General features: G+C 42.4%; 1 protein-coding gene across 4 annotated transcripts in view; it reads right to left on the bottom strand.

Moving 5' to 3' along the window:
* The window catches only part of CNST (consortin, connexin sorting protein), a 118,643-nt gene that overhangs the window by 12,785 nt on the left and 87,341 nt on the right, over positions 1-18,517 (bottom strand). For all 4 annotated transcript variants that reach the window (XM_019422396.2, XM_019422404.2, XM_053909418.1 and 1 more), the window contains 3 exons: positions 17,441-17,462; positions 17,166-17,262; positions 7,154-8,001 (listed from right to left, as the gene is read on the bottom strand). In XM_019422396.2, the coding sequence (XP_019277941.2) occupies positions 7,154-8,001; positions 17,166-17,262; positions 17,441-17,462 (967 nt within the window). The remainder of the gene's footprint in view (positions 1-7,153; positions 8,002-17,165; positions 17,263-17,440; positions 17,463-18,517) is intronic.

Raw genomic sequence — 18,517 nt, 5'->3', positions numbered from 1 at the left:
AAAATAATCAAAATTAAATATGTCTTTTAAAGGTTATTTTTCTAAGTAAACTAGGTTTAAAAACAAAACCTTGTCCTGTGTAGGTGACTGTTATTGACAACACTGTGTGTTGGCTTTGCAGAAAATACAAGAATGTATTTAACAGGATCCCCACCCATCAGGAGTTTGCAATGAGTCTGTAGAAGACTGCTGTGTGCCCTATGATAATGGAGAAAGAGGACAGTCCTAGACAGGACTTCAGGAGGGATGATGCTCAAGCCCCTCCCTTGTTTGAGGTGCAGAGCAGTCTGGAAGGAATAAATAGTAAAGAGCTCAGGGATCAAGGAATAATGGCAGCAGCCAGCATTCACTGAGGACCGACCGTGAGCCAGGCGCTGTCCTGGGCACTCCACCCACAAAAAGGGCACGGACTTAGATCTTGAGGTAAGCAAGGCATAAATATGTAGAAAGGATGGGGCGCCTGGGGGGCTCAGTCCGTGAAGTGTCTGACTTCAGCTCAGGTCATGATCTCACAGTCCGTGGGTTCAAGCCCCACATGGGGCTCTGTGCTGATGGCTCGGAGCCTGGAGCCTGCTTCGGATTCTGTGTCTCTCTCTCTGTCCCTCCCCTGCTCATGTTCTGTCTCTCTCTCTCTCAAAAATAAATAAACATAAAAAAAAGTAAAAAATAAATATGTAGAAAGGAGGTTCCTCATTCCAAGGCACCCTAACACAGAAGGTAAAGATCAGAGGTGACCAGGCCTGAGTGCATCTGGGATGCAGAGGCCAACTGAGCACAGTGCAGGGTGAGCGCAAAGGGGCAGCAGGGGGCATGCCGGGAAGCTGGAGTGGGCCAGCTACCAAGTGTCCTGAATACCGAGCCACATAGACAGCCTTTCTACGGAGCCAACGGAGTCGTGGGAAGAGACTGACAGGGCAAAAAAAACCACTTCACAACAGAGGTTTCAACTGACTGTGTTAGACCCAGACCCTCAGCTGTGCTTGATGGCATCCACAGTGTTTTACGAAGGTGGGTACCTCCAGATGAGGCCTGGGGACCTTCCCCTTCTCTCGACAGATGAAGTCATTAATTTACTTCTAGTACCTGATTGGCCCCTTGGGGTATCGTTTGAGACCCCAAATTTAGACAGTGCAAATATAAGACCATTTGGAGGGAGAGACAAGGTGACACGAGGGACGGGGAAACTTACTAAGGAGCTATTGCAAAAGTCCAAGAAGGGGCAGTAACGATGTAAACTGAAAGGATGATTACGTGGAAAAGAGAAGAAGCCAAGTGCAAGAGACCCGACAAGCAAGTGCAGTAACGCACTAATGAGGAGGCTTCGAGGGCAGGATAAAAAGGAAAGGGAAAGATGAGGCCATCTGGCACAAAGAAAAGGTAGGTCATCCCTGGATAACCCTCAGGAGCCTCTGGAGACTCTGGCATCAATCCTGGACGAACCATTTTCCATGAACCCTCTTCTGTGGTTGCAAGACTGCATTTCCTCCATTGGGAGGAAGCTGGATTTGCCCTGCTCCCCCCAGAAGGGCCGTTCTGGGCAGAACAGCCATGAATGACATTCCTAAAACGCTCCTTTGTCCAGGATCCATGAACAGCTAGCCACACAATTTCATAAAAGGCTGCAGCTTGGTCCTGGCCTCCCATCTGACTCAGTAAGGAGTTAACACGATGGCTCATCTTCGCCTAACTTCCCCGATGCCAGCGATCTAGCCAAGACACAGACAGGAAGGCTGCACAAAAGTCACTTTGTTTAGACAGCTTCTCTGAAGATAAGCCCAACAGCAATTTTGAGTTGCCATCATTCTCCCCATCAGAAAGGTCTAGGTTGTGTCCTTCCCTATTTTGTTTCCTGGGACACAGGCAGACCTGAAGATATCGAAGCAAATGTTGCCAATACAGACAGAGCAGGGAACATGTTTTGCCCTCTTTCAGATTAAAAACTTTTTAGAGTCCCTAGCAGTGGCAATGTGGCTTCCTCCCCGGCTACCACATTCTGAATTATTTCTAAAAACAAGTATCAGTTGTATCTGAAGCATTTAATATAGTTTTGTGGACATACGACATCCCCACAAATAGACTACACAGGTACATATTAATGAAGAAAAATGAATGGTTTACTCCATTCGGCGTATCATGCTGCTAAAATGTGCTCCCAAAGGGAATCTCTTGAAGGACATACTATGATTATTTTCAAGGTGAAAAGACAGATTAATTTTCATAAAATGTACCCAATATTTGCTGTGACTGTCACCTATTCAGGAAACAAACACCATCCTCACCCCCACTCCCTCATGGAACAATCTACTACAGGCTGAGTAGACTTTTATTAGCAATATGGGGTTGGATCATGATGCTACCTTGAATTTGAATAACATATTTCTTATGCTGCGAAGAGCTGAAGAGTTTCAAGAGAAGATAATACAGTGCTCCCAGGTTCCAGACCCAAGCAAGTCAATGATTTCTTGGCAATGACTTACAAGCTCCTTGGGTAAAGGGAGTTTGGGTCCTGACATTAAAATAATCATGTTGGAATATTATGAGTATTGCAATAAAATTTCACCTTTCCCCCCCAAACTGGGATAGTCAAATTCAGCAAACAGATAACTCTTGCAGTCGGACAACTGTTGAAATGCAGGCTTTATACGCAGTGCCCCCATCTGAATTTTTAGCCACTGTATCTGCAATGTCATGGCATAAAAGGAGTCACATAAAATTACTGAGGAGGGAACAAGAGAGTGAATCTCTCTCTGCCTCACGGACCCTGTACATGTGGTAAACTTTTTATGTTAAAAATTTATGAAATGAGCATAAATGTTTTTGAAGCCTCTTATGTTTTCTTTTTTTTTTTATATGTTTATTTATTTTTGAGAGAGAGAGACAGAGTACAAGTTGGGACAGAGAGAGACAGAGCGTGAGCAGGGGAGGGGCAGAGAGACATGGAATCTGAAGCAGGCTCCAGGCTCCAGGCTCCGAGCTGTCAGCACAGAGCCCAATGTGGGGCTCGAACCCACAAACAGCAAGATCATGGCCTGGTCGGATGCTCAACTGATGGAGCCACCCAGGCACCCCTTGAAGCTTTTTAAAAACAGTGCAGGTTGTACTTTTGGTGAGAGTGTGTCATGCTCTTTTTTACAAAAGAAAGAATATTAGTGCTTTGGATACTAAGCTATCATTTTACTGAGCAAAGTTATTCTGGATTTAAAAATGCTTCTCGAACCCAGAAAAGTTTCATTTATACAGTCTCTACATTTCTGAACCAAATTAGTGTAGATATTTTTAGGTCTCTAGTAGGAGATTTTGTGTAAATTATTTCGTTTGATGTGATGAACCTAATTGCTTAAAAGACACGGCAAACACTCCCGCTGGGCTGGCAGCAGTTGTCAAAGCCAAGTTCAGCGGCAGCCAGAGCAGAGCAATGCAGAAGTGGCAAGAGAATGAAAGCAGGGAGACCAGCAAAGAGGGAAAACCTGGCGACGATAAAAGGTACCGCCACATTCCACCGTAACCAGAGAGATCGAAAGAGTGACGAGCGGTGAGGAAATCTGTGAGGGGCAGAGTCACTCATGGGAGAAGAGAGGTTTGGAAGAGAGAACAGAGGACTTGCAAGGACAGCACAGCACGTGGAAGAAAGCAGACCAGCCACAGTGGCTCCGAAGGGCATGAAAAATACTGTTCTTAAGTATTAGTTATTAAGAAATCATGTTCTGGGGCGCCTGGGTGGCTCGGTCGCTCAAGTGTCTGAGTCTTGATTTTGGCTCAAGTCATGATCTCACGGTTAGGGAGTTCGAGTCCCACATGGGGCTCTGTGCGGACAGTAGGGAACCTGCTTGGGATTCTCTGTCCCTCTCTGTCCCTCCCCCACTTGCTCTCTCTCTCAAAATAAATAAATAAACGAAAGTTAAAAAAAAAATCATGTTCTCACAAAAGTATGGAAGCATGAAAAATATTTAAAAAACAATTTGGGTAAAATTACCCAAGTAAGCCGCCAAAAGATGAAACCAGAAGTTCATCTGATTCTTTACTGTATCCTCAGCTGTGACTCACAGTAGATATCCTTAATAGAATTCTCCTGAGAGCACGAAATGGTGTTTGGATTAAAAAGAAGTTTGTACTGGGGAGCTTGGGTGGCTCAGCTGGTTAAACTTCTGACTCTTGATTTCAGTTCAGGTCATATCTCACAGTTCATGGGATCAAGCCCCTCATCAGGCACAGAGCCTGCTTGGAATTCTCTCTCTCCCTCCCTCCCTCCCTCCCTCTCTCTCTCTCTCTCTCTCTCTGCCCTTCCCCACTTGTGTGCATGCTCTCTCGTTCTCTGTCTCCATCCCCCCTCTCAAAATACATAAACTTAGAAAAAATTAAAAAGAAGTTTTGAAATTTTAAAAAACTCTTTTCCTGACACAGTAAGGCAGAATGTATTAAAGTCTGTTCCTCAGAATGGAGAAGGAAGTATTCAGAATCATCACAGGACTGCAAATTAGTTCTGTTAACTGAACATAGCTTTTGAGCTTCTTGAAACAGCACAACGTAACAACAGAATTTTAGGAAAGGGAACCATCGCGTATTAAAAATAACTTCACAGGGAAGACAACTTTAAAATGTAAATAGTTTCCACCATCCACCAGGTGTTACCTACGTAGGAAAACAAACATTATGAATTTGAGGAAGGAACACCCCACTCGGTTGTAAAACAACGTGAATTCAACCGTAACCCCCACTGTAATTGTTCTATAAGCGGGGGAGACACAACAGGGGCGCTCAGACCCTTCTTCACTATTTATACCTGAAGATGTACTAGATCATCGTCTTTTCCCCACAGGGTCATCTTGACTACTGGCATGAAAAGCAGCAGTCAGAGAAGGGTGACCTTTTGGCATTCTGGTTAGATTTGAATATGGGTGGGACTTCTGTTTTGATAGTTCCCTGTATCAGAAGCCTGGTGAAATAAACAAGGGAAGGAATACTGGGTCCAGTCCTGTACTACTAGCTCTATTTAATTCTATTTAAACGAAGACTTTTTTTTTTTTAAAGATTTTTTTTTTTTTTAATTTGTAACTAATCTCTACACCCAGCGTGGGCTTGAACCCATGACTCTGAAATCAAGAGCTGCACACTCCACCGGCTGAGCCAGCCGGGTGCCCCTCTAGTTAATTTTTTTTAACTTTAAGAAATATATAACTGCAGGGGCGCCTGGGTGGCGCAGTCGGTGAAGCGTCCGACTTCAGCCAGGTCACGATCTCGCGGTCCGTGAGTTCGAGCCCCGCGTCAGGCTCTGGGCTGATGGCTCGGAGCCTGGAGCCTGTTTCCGATTCTGTGTCTCCCTCTCTCTCTGCCCCTCCCCCGTTCATGCTCTGTCTCTCTCTGTCCCAAAAATAAATAAAAAACGTTGAAAAAAAAAAAAAATTAAAAAAAAAAAAAAAAAAAAAGAAATATCTAACTGCAATTGTAATATACGCAAGTGTAATATGGAACTGCAATTTTAACAATTCAGTGGCATTAATTACACTCGCAATGTGTGCAGCCACTACCAGTAGCTACTTCTAAAATGTTCTAAAATTTTCATCGACACAAACAGAACTCTGCACTCACTAAGCACTATTAAATAATTTCAAGAGAAAATTAACAAGAAAGAACCACAGGTTATAGAGGACTGACTGTAAATGTAATAAAAAGATAAATAAAAGAAATGAATGAATACTGGACCAAGTGCTTTACTAGTCTGTCTAATTTTGTGAAGAAAAAATTAAGAATACTTGATGGGAAATGGACTAGAAGTGGCAATAAAGGAAGCCCAGTAATGTAACAGCTAATTATCTTGGAAAGCTTTCGCCGGCTTCCATTTTCGTGAGTACTTTGTCGCCTACTCTGGCTCTGTTGCTTTTCCATCTTCTGCTTATAAGTTCTCCTTCCTCCCCCCAGTGATGATGCAGAATTAGAAAACAATGGATATAAATGGGACTCAGGGGACTCAAAAGGTTACTTGGAAAAAATATATAAGGATAAAAAGAAAAGCAGTTAGTATCCTAATTTTCAGAGGAGGAAACAGAGCTTAGAGAGGTGAACAGTAACTCTGTAGGCTGGTGGCTAGTGGGGTCCATCTCTGACCCACAGCTGACTATAAGACTCCGCTCTTTCCTCGTAGGGGCCACCCTCCTGAGGGGCTTCGGTTCGGGTATGGCTTTATTGATCTCTTGAGCTTTAAAAAACGGTATTATCAAACAAAGGAGAATGGTCACCTGGATCCTCTCCACCATTTTTTTGTTTTGTTTTGACCAGCTTCATGACTGTTTGGAGAAACTTTGAAACTCTGGATTATTTATAACATTTGGCTTTAGCCAAGTAGCAAGTATTAAGTTTGTTCAGACCTACAGCTTATAAACGAATACAATCAGAAAGAGAAGATTCACAACATACAACTTAATGGCTTAAAAATCTATCCAGTACCTCCTTGTCTTCTTGTATTTTAAAATGTTTCCTTTAGGGGCGCCTGGGTGGCTCAGTCGGTTAAGCATCCGACTTCGGCTCAGGTCATGATCTCGTGGCTTGTGGGTTCAAGCCCCGTATCGGGCTCTGTGCTGACAGCGTGGGGCCTGGAGCCTGCTTCGGATTTTATGTCTCCCTCTCTCTCTCTCTGCCCCTCCCTGGCTGGTACTCTGTCTCTGTCTCTCTCTCAAAAATAAGTAAATATTAAAAAAAATTTTTAAATGTTTCCTTTGTTCTGCTGTATTGTTTTAAAGAATTAAAAAAACATATTAATAATAAGAAGAAATAGTATGTATTTTATCTTCTAGGTGTCTGAGGAAAAAAGATGAGATTTCCTTACAAGATTGTAACGAATCTTGTTTTGATCATAATTGCCAGAATTGTCAAATAAAAGCCACAGCAGTGTAAATAACGGTGTTCCTAATGCTTACTGTACCCGGAGGCATGCAATACACTAAGTTCCTGAAGTATAAACATCGCGATCAAAAGTCATTTTATTTGATCCATACAGAAAAATTAAAACTACTAATTATTAAAAGTTTACGTTGAGTCCATTCTCCTCTCATGTCTGAAACCAGGGAAAATTTCCCCAAACCAGGCACTGTTTAGCATAGATGTGCGTCTGAAATTCCATTTGACTTTTCACTGTGCTTCTGTTAGATGCCAAACTTACCTCTGCAATCTCTATCCTCTTTGCGAGATCATCAAGGGAAAGACAGCTCTCGTCAGAAGGCAGATTCTCCTGCAGGCTGTAGGAGGCTTCCTCAGGAGAAAGATCTGGAAGGAGGTCCGAGTCTTCCTCTCGGTCTTCACATGACAGGGCGTCTTCGGTGTCTTCCAAGCATCCTTGTAGAAGGCTGTTCAAATAGTCTTCGGTTTCTTTGCTGACTCGCTCGTCGGCAGCCCCCCCTCCCTCCGGACGCCCTGCGCCTAAGTCGGATACCCCAGTGCTCTCACCAAGTACACTCTGGGAGCGCTCCGAGCCGGCCGGCCCCCGTGGGGATTTTCCATCGCTGTCTGTGAGATCAGGTTGCTGCGGCTCATCTAATTCACTGTTTTCCAGCCGGTCCGCGGGCAACGCCTCAGAAGCATCCTTAAGTGGCAAACGGAGCTCCTTTCTCTGAGTCTGTGAATACCTTCCCTCGGAACTCAACGCAGGTGGCGTGAGGTCAGAGCCTGGGAAGACCGAGGGCTCGATCATCGACTCGCTGGGAAGCAACGCTCCGGGGTCCGCGGCGGGGCCTTCTATTTCGGCCGCATCTCGGCAGGCGACCGTCTGAGCCGGCTGCAGGCGGCTGTCACCCTGGCGGGCGTCCTCAGACCTGCTCCCGGCCGCCCCCGGGGGCTGGGCGCGCAGCTCCAGGGCGGCCTGGGCGCGGCAGAGCGGCTCCGCCGCCGTGTGGTCCTTGCCTGCAGTTACCAGAAAGCTCCAGGCATCCGCCTGCCTGTCCATCTGATTACAGCAGCCGCCGCTCTCCGGGCTTGCTCTCCTGGGCTCCCTGCCAAGACAAGTTTCACTCTCTGCAGACGAAGAAAAAACAAGTTGTTTCAAGGTTCAAAACAACACTTTGCACGGGGTGGAAGAGAAAGGACGTACGAGTAATACGTGTGACACGACACAATTCTACACCTCTCCAATGGGAGCTGCGTCTGCTGGAATTAACGGGTGTCCTTAGACACAGGAAATACCCCAAGTAGTCAGTGAGTGACCCTTTACATACAGAAATGAACAGAGATTGTTCAAAAAATGTTAAGAATATGAACAAATAACTTCGTCTCCATGATTATCGAAAAAGCCCTTTTTCAAAGGCTAAAAGGTATTTTTCTGAACTTTACTGGCTCTATTTCCTCTCATATTCACCTTATGTTTGTACATTAGATTTATGCTGTTATTTCTATTGGTTTTTCGGTGTTGAACACTACCCACCACGGAAGAGGTTCAGTTCTCCGGTTCTTTCTGTTCCTTTCCCCCAAAGATATATGATCTGCCCCCTCTGGCTCTAGCCTCCCACTACAGTGCAACACAATTCTGGGGCAAATCAATACTCACATGTTCACACTGCTATGGCTTTGTAAATATTATTCACAACCTACCCACACTGTGCACTGTGATACATTTTCCTTTCTCATTTCCGCCTTATTTTGCTTGGTGATAACCGCCTCATTCCTTCAGTTAAAAAAAAAAAAGGGGGGGGGTGTCTGGGTGGCTCAGTCGGTTAAGCGTCTGACTCTTGATTTTGGCTCAGGTCATGAGCTCACAGTTCATGAGTTTGAGCCCCGTGTCGGGCTCCGCGCTGACAGCTTGGAGTCTCTCGCTCCCTCTCTCTGCCCCTCCCCTGCTAATGGGCACATGCTCTCTCTCTCAAAATAAGAAACTTAAAAAAACCCCACAACATATCTTTTGTGAGGTACCTGGCTGGTTCAGTTGGTGGAGCATCCAACTCCTGTTCTTGGGGTTGTGAGTTTGAGCCCCACGTTAGGTATAGAGATTACTTAAAATTTTAAAAAATCTTAAAAAAAAAACCCACAACATATTCTTGAGCCCCTAACCAGGGCGGCTTTCTAGGCCTGCTACACAGGCCTCCTCTTGGAATCCCCTCTGGCTGTGTTGGGAACACTGTTTCTGAATCCCAGGTCTTCCTCTTTGTTTATTCTCTGCTGAAATTTTTTTACGGTCCACGGAAGGTAAACTTAAGATTGTTCATATCTGAAAGTCTTTATTCCTTCACCCCTGACTAAAACTTTGGTTGGGTTGAGTTTTCTACATTGGAAGTCATTCCCTCTCACAGCTGTGAAGGCACTGCTGTGCCGTGTTGAGTGCTTGGTAGGGTCATAGAGTCTCTCTGCCAATGTGAATACCAGTCCCTGTCACCTACACTCTGTTCCTGGAAGATTTGGTTGTTTTTCTTTACGTCTGGTGCCCTGAAGCTTCGTGAAATTTCTCTTTCTTTGTGTTGGGTGCTTGGTGAGACTTTCAACCTGGAAACTCATGACCTTCAATTCTGGGAATTTTCTTATAAAACTTGCTTAATCATTTGTCCCCTATTGCTTCCTTTTTCTTTATTAAGTTTATTTATTTTGAGAGAGAGAGGTGGGGGATGGGGAGAGCAGAATGAGCAGGGGAGGGGCAGACACAGAGGGAGAGAGAGAATCCCAAGCAGGTTCTGTGCTGTCAGCACACGGAACCCAGAGCCCGATGCGGGGCTTGAGCTCATGAATCTTGAGATCAGGACCTGAGCCAAAATCAAGAGTTGATGCTCAACGGACTGGGCCACCCAGGCGCCCCACCCCTCTAGAAGGCCTGTATTGGGATTCGGGCCTCTCGGACTCACCGTCTCTACCTTTTCTGCCACACCACTCCTCTCTCCGCCTCTGGACTTTCAGGGATGCTGCCTCAATTCTAACCTTCCACCTCTTCTAATTAATTTTTCCTTGTGGTCATCACATCTTTTAATTTCTAAGAATGTTTTAATTCTCTGAATGTTCTTTTTTAAAAAACAGCTTATTCTTATTTTCATATATACAATACTCTAACTTGTGACACTGTTCATTCATTTTTTAAAAGGTTTTCATCTGTTCTCTCCATTCTGTTTCCTTTGAGCTGCTTTCGGTTTGTCGGCTGACTTGGCTTCTGTCTTTCCTATCCGAGGCGACAAGCAGCTCTGTGCTTAAAGGCAAGTCTTCTCCAGGAGTTGGTCCTCAGTGTGGGACAAAGAGGGTCTAGGCCGTTTGCTGGAAGGCCTTCAATGTGAGTATCTGGAGGTTTTATCTCTTGGACAGGCAGTTGGTTTCCCCCAGAGGAAGCAAGAGACCAGCCGGCCACAGTTCTAGATACTAACTGCAGAAGGCAGGCTAAGGTGCTTGCCATTCGGGGGATAAGATCTTCACTCCATCCTCATTTTCTGTAGAATACCCTTCCTTGAGTTGTGCCTCATCCAAGTCCACATCGCCTCTAGTTCAGGTGCTCTAAGAAATAAACCTCAGCTTCCTGCTTGGCAGAAAGGACATATAAACATCTAAGTGTTTCCTGTATAGTCTTCTGGCCCAACCTCCTGTTGCCAGCCCAACCCTGTATGCTTGATCCTAGAGACACCTCCATGTTTCCCATTCCCAAATCCTTCCAGGTGGAACTCAACATTCTCTCTGTAGACGCTCAGTTATCCACCTTCTCTGGTGTAATAAGCCAGTTGCCACCCATCCACTTGCTTTCCAGCTTCCAGAACTTTCTGGATGTCACATCTCCTGCTGCTGCTTCCTCACCGATTCGGTCACTGTGGGTTTCTGGGTTAAGAATCCCTTTCTGGGGTGCCTGGGTGGCACAGTTGGTTAAGTGTCTGACGTCAGCTCAGGTCATGATCTCACGGTTCGTGGGTTGGAGCCCCACGCTGGGCTCTGTGCTGACAGCTCACAGCCTGAAGCCTGGTTCAGATTCTGTGTCTCTCCCCACCTCTCTCTCTCTCAAAAAAAAAAAAAAAAAAAAAAAAAAAAAATCCCTGACATTTCAGTGGTGTTCCAAGAAAAAGTGAAGGTAAATGTATGATCCACTATGTTTAATCAAAAATATTTTCCAGGGGGCCCTAGGTGGCTCAGTCGGTTGAGTGTCCAACTTTGGCTCAGGTCATGATCTCACAGTTTATGAGTTCGAGCCCCACGTCGGGTTCTGTGCTGACAGCTCAGAACCTGGAACCTGCTTCAGATTCTGTGTCTCCCTCTCTCTCTCTGCCCCTCCCCTGCTCATGCTCTGTCTCTCTCGCTCTCTCTCTCTCAAAAATAAACATTAAAAAAAAAAAGAATTGTAAAAATAAATAAATAAAAATATTTTCTGAATTTTTGACAAGTATGCATTCTAGTATACACTTATTATTGTTAATGTTTGTGTTAACACTTAGCACGAAATTCTGTTACCCGGTGCTCCTGAACTCAAGGATCTGGTGAGGTAAGCCTGTCACTTCTTACTGCATTCACTTCACACCTACTAATAAGAACTCTGATGAAATAAAAATGGAATTATAGCTGAGTGCATGACAGATGCTTCATACGTAATGAATTAAAGAGTATTTCTAAAAGGAGAAGTTAGACTTAACCTAAGTTCTAATACATAATCTCAGAAATGTCCACGTCTCTGAGTTACCCTTTCCCCAATGAGTTCTCTCTCTCTCTCTCTGAAGTTTTATTTATTTTTTTTAAGGAATCTCTACACTCAATGCGGGGTTCGAACTCAGGACTTGAGATCCAGAGTCTCGAGTTCTTCTGCATAAGCCAGCTAGGCAACCCTCCCATGAATTCTCTTTAGGGTTAAAATCCCCCCTGCAATTCATGATAATAAGAGTAAAACATGCATGAATTAGCACATCTTATACTTTCTGAATACCTCATTAATTAACTTTAAGTACAAACATTTGAGTGGTATCGGGACTGAAGAAGTTTTCACAGGCCACTAAAAAAAATAAACTAAGCACGAAATGTTGATAATGTACAGCTTCTACCGAAGCGAATTCAAAACTAAAAATGTACATACCCAGTCATCCGGGAAAAGCAAGTTAAAACCACAATGATATTCATATCCACTAAAATGAGTGACATAAAAAAGACTGACAACATTAAATGTCAGCAAGGATGTGGTGCTACTGGAATTCTCATATACCGCTGGGGGGGCTATAAAATGGTATAAACGGCAGACAGCTTGGCAGTTTCTTTTAGGACTAAACATGTACCTTCCCTATGACCAGCAATTCCACCCTCAATTCTTTAACCAAGAGAAATGAAAACATATATCCACAAAAAGACTTAAAGACTTTCTAGAAGTTTTAATCATGATACCCCCAACCTGGAAACAACCCAAATGACTGTCAACAGTCAAACGGATAAACGAATTGTGGCACAAAGAGCAGAATACCACTCAGCAATGAAAAGGAATGGACCAGTCACACATATAACAATACGGTGACTCTGAAAAACAGTATGCTGATAAATTCTATTTATATCAAATTCTAAAGCAGGGAAAACCCACCAATAGTAACAGGAAGCACTGGGTTGTCTGGGACTAGAGGTGGGAGGGACTAATAGTAAAGAGGATTGGAAGGAAGATTCTGGAGTGATGAATATGTGCTACATCTTCATTGGGGTAGTAGTTACATGAGTGTATACAGTTGTAGAGACTCCTCAAATTGCACACTTAAAATGGGTATATTTTTATTGCATGGAAATTGTACCTCAATGAAGTTGCTAAAAGATGAGAAGGGAAAGATAAGTATAAAACTTAGGATGGGGGCGCCTGGGTGGTTCAGTCGGTTGACCATCTGACTCTTGATTTCAGCTCAGCTCATCATCTCATGCTTTGTGGGAATGAGCCCCACATCTGGCTCTGCACTGGCAGCACGAGGCCTGCTTGGGATTCTCTTTCTCCCCCTCTACCCACCCCTGCTCCTCCCACGTACACACACTCCCTTTCTCTCAAAATAAGTAAGTAAACATTAACAAAAACAACTCAGGAAGGATGATAATTTTCTCAGAGGTGGGGTAAAAGCAGGAGACAGAACAGACAAGAACACAAAGGTACTCGTAACAGAAATGACAGTAATTTAATCCTTCGTTGGGCATTAGGTTTACAGGTCCTCATTTTGTTTTCATGTATTATGTAATGAATATTATTTTTTACATATAAAATACTGCTTGATAAAAATAAAGAAAATATAAAATTAATAAAAATGCAGGGACTTTAGGGTCAGAAAACCAGGATCTAGCTTTGGGTTCTAATGAATTCTATTCCTGGATAAGTCACTTCCTTGAGTTTCTTAAAACTGACTCAGCCTAACTTATATTGGTTGGTAAGAGGAACAGATGCAAAAATACACATAAAACTATTTTGAAAATATAAAATACTATGTAAATTACTTGAAGACATAATAATGTCGATTAATTATAAAAGTATGAATAACAGAGAACATTAACAGAACACCAGTGGCAGGGGCAGTGCTAACATGGGAAGGAAGGAGGAGGAGGAGAAAGACTAGTGCACATATACGGAGTTCTTACCTTGTGCAGGTACTGTTCTAAACTCTTAACATGAAATGACTACTTAAAAATTTTTTTAATGTTTATTTATTTTTGAGAGAGAGAGAGGCAGAGCATGAGTGGGGCGAGGGGGAGCAGAGAGAGAGGGAGTCACAGAATCTGAAGCAGGCTCCAGCCTCTGAGCTGTCAGCACAGAGTCCCACATGGGGCTTGAACTCATGGACCATGAGATCATGACCTGAGCCGAAGCCAGACGCTCAACTGACTGAGCCACCCAGGCTCCCCATGAAATGACTACGTTAATCCATATAAGAATCCTATGATGTTAAGTACTATCCGTGTCCACATTGTGGAGCTGAGGAAAGGGAGGCCCAGAGAAATTAGGCAACTTGCCTAAGATCACGCAGTTTTAAGTGGTGGAGACAAGATTCAAGCCAGACAAATCTGGCTCCAGAAACAATATCTTTAACCACTACACAAAAAAATGGCAAGAGCAAGGAATATGGAGAAAAAGAAAAGGGAAACAAACGTCTACATGGTACTACATGTTGGACGCTGGCAAAAATGAGGAATATGAGGTAAAACAAAAATATCTTTAATACCAATCATTTATTTTCATTTTTTAATTAAAAAAAATTTTTAGCAGGTTTCCCTCCCAGCATGGAGCCCAATGTGGGACTTAAATTCATGACTCTGAGATCAAGACCTGAGCTGAGATCAAGAGTTGGGCCTTTACTGACTGAGCCACCAAGGAGTGTCAAATACCAATCATTTCAAGGACTATTTTCATATTTCTTTTTCTTACGTTCTTACATTTCTGTGCATTTATTCAGAAAATAACCAATCTGAGGAAACCAGTCAGTTCTGGGAAAGGGGACATGATTCTTTAAAAGATACTGTTTCATCAGACTTGGCAAGATTTCTCTGCCCAGAATTTCCTGCATACCTTCCTCATAAGATGGAGGTCAGTGAGATGCCCGTGCTGTGAAAGCCTTTGGGAATGCATACAACTTACTCAGCGGAAGGCTGCTGTGTTCAGTCAGAAACCAGAAGACCCAGGTTCTAGACGTTAATCAAAGCACAAGCAAGCTACTTAAATGTGGAAGCTCAGCGTCTCCTCATCTGTACACCACGTTATCTCCCAGCAGATGCCGCTACAAGGAGTGCTGAGCTTGACCTGTGCAGCAACCAGTACTAACTGGTCAAGTCAATCAGCCAGTAACACCACTGTTCCCAGACAACGGGCCATGGAGACACATCCACGTCCAAACTGGGTGCTATCTGTGAATGTCTCCTCTTTAAGATCTTTATAAAGCTCATTGTACTGTGCTTTGTCATATAGAAATGACTGGAAAAGAGACAGCTACTGTGGTAGATAGTATGGAGATTCCTCCAAAAATTATAAATAGAATTACCATATGATCCAACAATTCCACCACTGGGTATTTACCCAAAGAAAATGAAAACACTAATTTGAAAAGATGTGCACTTCTACGTTTATCACAGCATTCTTTTTTTTTTTTTTAATTTTTTTTTTTTGTTTATTTTTGAGACAGAGAGAGACAGAGCATGAATGGGGGAGGGGCAGAGAGAGAGGGAGACACAGAATTGGAAGCAGGCTCCAGGCTCTGAGCCATCAGCCCAGAGCCTGACGCGGGGCTCGAACTCACAAACTGTGAGATCGTGACCTGAGCTGAAGTTGGACGCTCAACCGACTGAGCCACCCAGGCGCCCCCACAGCATTCTTTACAATAGCCAAGATACAGAAGGAACCCAAGTGTCCACTGCTGGACGAATGGATAAAGAAGATGTGGTCTACATACATAGGGGAATATTACTCTGCCATAAAAAGAACGAGACCTTGCCATTTGCAATAACATGGACGGACCCAGAAGGTATTGTGCTCAATGAAACAAGTCAGACTGAGAAACACAAAATCATGATTTCACTCACATGCAGAATCTAAAAAAACAAAAACAAATGAATAAACAGACAAAAAGCAGAATCAGACCTATTAAATACAGAGAATAATCTGGTGGTTGTCAAAGGGGAGGACGGTGGGAGGTTGTGCAAAATGGGTGAAGGGAAATGAGACACACAGGCTTCCAGTTATGGAATGAAGAAGTCAAAGGAATAAAAGGTACAACACAGGGAACATCGTCAGTGGTACTGTAACAGTATTGCATGGTGACGCATGGTAGCTAGACTTGTGGTGAGCATAGCATAATGTACAGAATTGTTGAATCAATATGTTGTACACCTGAAACTAATGTAACATTTTGTGTCAAGTATACTCAAAAAAAAAAAAAAAAATCAGGTGCTTACTTGTAGGAGTTTGTTTTTTTTTTTTCTTTTAAAGATCAGGGATGAAAAGTAGAAAGAGAAGTTTGCATTTAAAAATGCAAAATATAAGGGGCTCCTGGGTGGCTCAGTTGGTTAAGCATCCGACTCTTGGTTTCAGCTCGGGTCATGATTTGGCAGTTTCGTGGGTTCAAGCCCTGCACTGGGCTCTGTGCAGGCAGCACGGAACCTGCTTGGGGTTCCTTCTCTCCCTCTCTCTCTCTCCCTCCGCCCCTCCCCCGCTTGCACTATTTCTCTCTCAAAAAATAAATAAACTTAAAATAATTTTTTTAAAAAACAAAAATGCAAAATATAAAATAAAATTTTATTTGGAGAAAGATCCAATTTCTTAAAAAAAAAAAAAAAAAAGAAGAGACAGGAAGAACAGAGTATATAGTAGGAATGACCTAAGGCAATATCCCAAATTCCCCTCATGAAGAATAGGGGGTAAAGATGTAGGGGGGAAAAAGGCTTGTAAAGAGAGAAAGGCAAATTCAATTGAAGGCATCCTCCTCCCCCTCTCAGTCCTCCCCCTCCTCTTCACCTCCTCCTCCCCCTCCCCCTCCTCCTCTTCCTATGTCTTCAGGCAACTCAGTCAAAACACCTGATGCTGCCTGTTTACAAGCAGGGCTCTCAGGTCCAGGGACATAAAGCCTCAGAGTAGAAGTCAGTACTAAAATCATATTTCAGGAAAAATAAACACCCAAAAGTGTATTTATTTATCTTTATTTTCTGAAGTTTCTGTAGTGTACATCCATTAGTACTGCAAGAAAGAGTTTCTGAAAATCTTTAAACTTTGGGCGTAAGACAAGAAGTGGTGTAAAATATATCATAAATACTTCAAAAATGTACACGTGCAAGTTAAAGTACACCATGTGTTAGAAAATACAAAAAGGAAGAGAATAAATCGCTATAGATGAATTACCAAGAAACAAGACTTCTTAAAATATCTAGATTTACAGCACAAATTCCTGGTAAAGTCTCTATAATAATTGCTGGTTTTTAAACAAAAAAGGGTGTGCAAATATGCCAAAACTAACTCTGTTTCAGAGCATTTTTGTACAGTTTTGTCAGTCTGTTAGATATATATAGCTACCTACTGAACACACAGAAATAAGTTTGTTTTTATAAGAATTTATATGTTATAATTTCTACTACTAGGCATCTAAAAATAGAGTTACACAATATAAAAAAAATTTTGCTTTGCAATTTGTCTGGTAGGAGAGGTATACGCATGCAAAAAAATGTAAATGCAAAAACAGTCCTTGTAACACTTGTAAAATGTAAGAGGCAGGCGTCTCTTACGCCCCTCTCTAAATGTGAAAACATACCCGGCTCTTTGGCTGTGGTTCCTCTTTCATTTGGATCTTCAGAAACTATTAATGGTGTAAAGCATTTCCTTCCCAGAGGCTTTTCTACGGCTGCTATCTAAAAAGTTAAAAAACAAAATAAAACAAAAAAAAACTTTTGGGGAAACTGCTACATTAAATTAGAAATCTGAAAATAATTTGAGAAGCGTTTCATTATTTCCTAAAACAGTCCATACAACAGACATAGGACACTTAACATTTTTTCCATCAATATTTTCAAGGAAACTGTCTCTTACCTTATGTTTGGACAAAACAGGACTGTAGAAGAAAAGAGAAAAAAAAAGATTTTTGAAAAATTACAGCAGCAATATGCTTCCAAACAAATGTCACTGAAATGGCTGTAAAAATAAAATATAGCTTCTCCGGATTCTAAAATTAGTGCAGAACATTTCCACTGCTGACACATTAGCACTGGTTCACACAGTTCAAAGGGCAGCTATATAATGTGGTAGCTCCTCAGATAACCAAATATTATTGAAAACCCCCAAAGAAGCTGAGATCCAGGGGAAAAAATGTCAACATTGTGCTAATAATACAAAGAGTATTTCACACACACACTTTTCAAATTTTAGTTTATGTCATTATGGTCTGAAATAGGTTATGATGAAAGATAATTTGATTGGCATTATCCATGGAAACGGGTAACAAAAAAAGTAATTTTGAAACATTATCTTTTAGGGAATACCAGAGATAACACAAAAGATATGTCCATGGAGAAGGTATGCACAAAAAGATATTTTATTCAAACACTCAAAAATCAGAAACAATCTGAATGTCTACTAACAATATAATGGATAAATGAATTGCTACACATACAGCAAATCCACACAGGAATAAAACTGAGCAAATTACCATTAATATGCATCAACATGTAACTCAGACGTAACATAATGATGGGCAAAGGCAGTTAATACAAAAATCTACATTCTGTATGATTACATTTATCAGAATCACAGAACAGGCAAATATACTGTTATAGAACCTAGACACTGGTTATTTTAGGGGGTGGGTACTGACTTGGTACCTGTATGAGGGAGCACCGTGAGGGGCTGGGCTATTTTGTATCTTGGTCAGAGTGTAGCTCCAGGGACATATATGTGTATGTAAAAACTCACAGAGCTTATGCACTTCATTGTATATGGAAATACATATTAAGAAATTTAGGAGTAACAATTTGGGGGGATTATTTACAGTTATAGCATAAACACATCATGCCCATATTATATTAAATAAATATTTGTTTTTAAATAATCAAAACATCTTGGGTGTCTGGGTGGCTCAGTCAGTTAAGCATCTGACTTCAGCTCGGGTCA

Source organism: Panthera pardus, unplaced genomic scaffold, assembly GCF_024362965.1.
Source record: "Panthera pardus isolate Hobbes unplaced genomic scaffold, ASM2436296v1 HiC_scaffold_21, whole genome shotgun sequence".
NCBI classification, from domain to species: Eukaryota; Metazoa; Chordata; class Mammalia; order Carnivora; family Felidae; genus Panthera; species Panthera pardus.
Note: the sequence above shows the minus strand (reverse complement) of the source record. Positions and strands in the feature narration are given on the sequence as shown.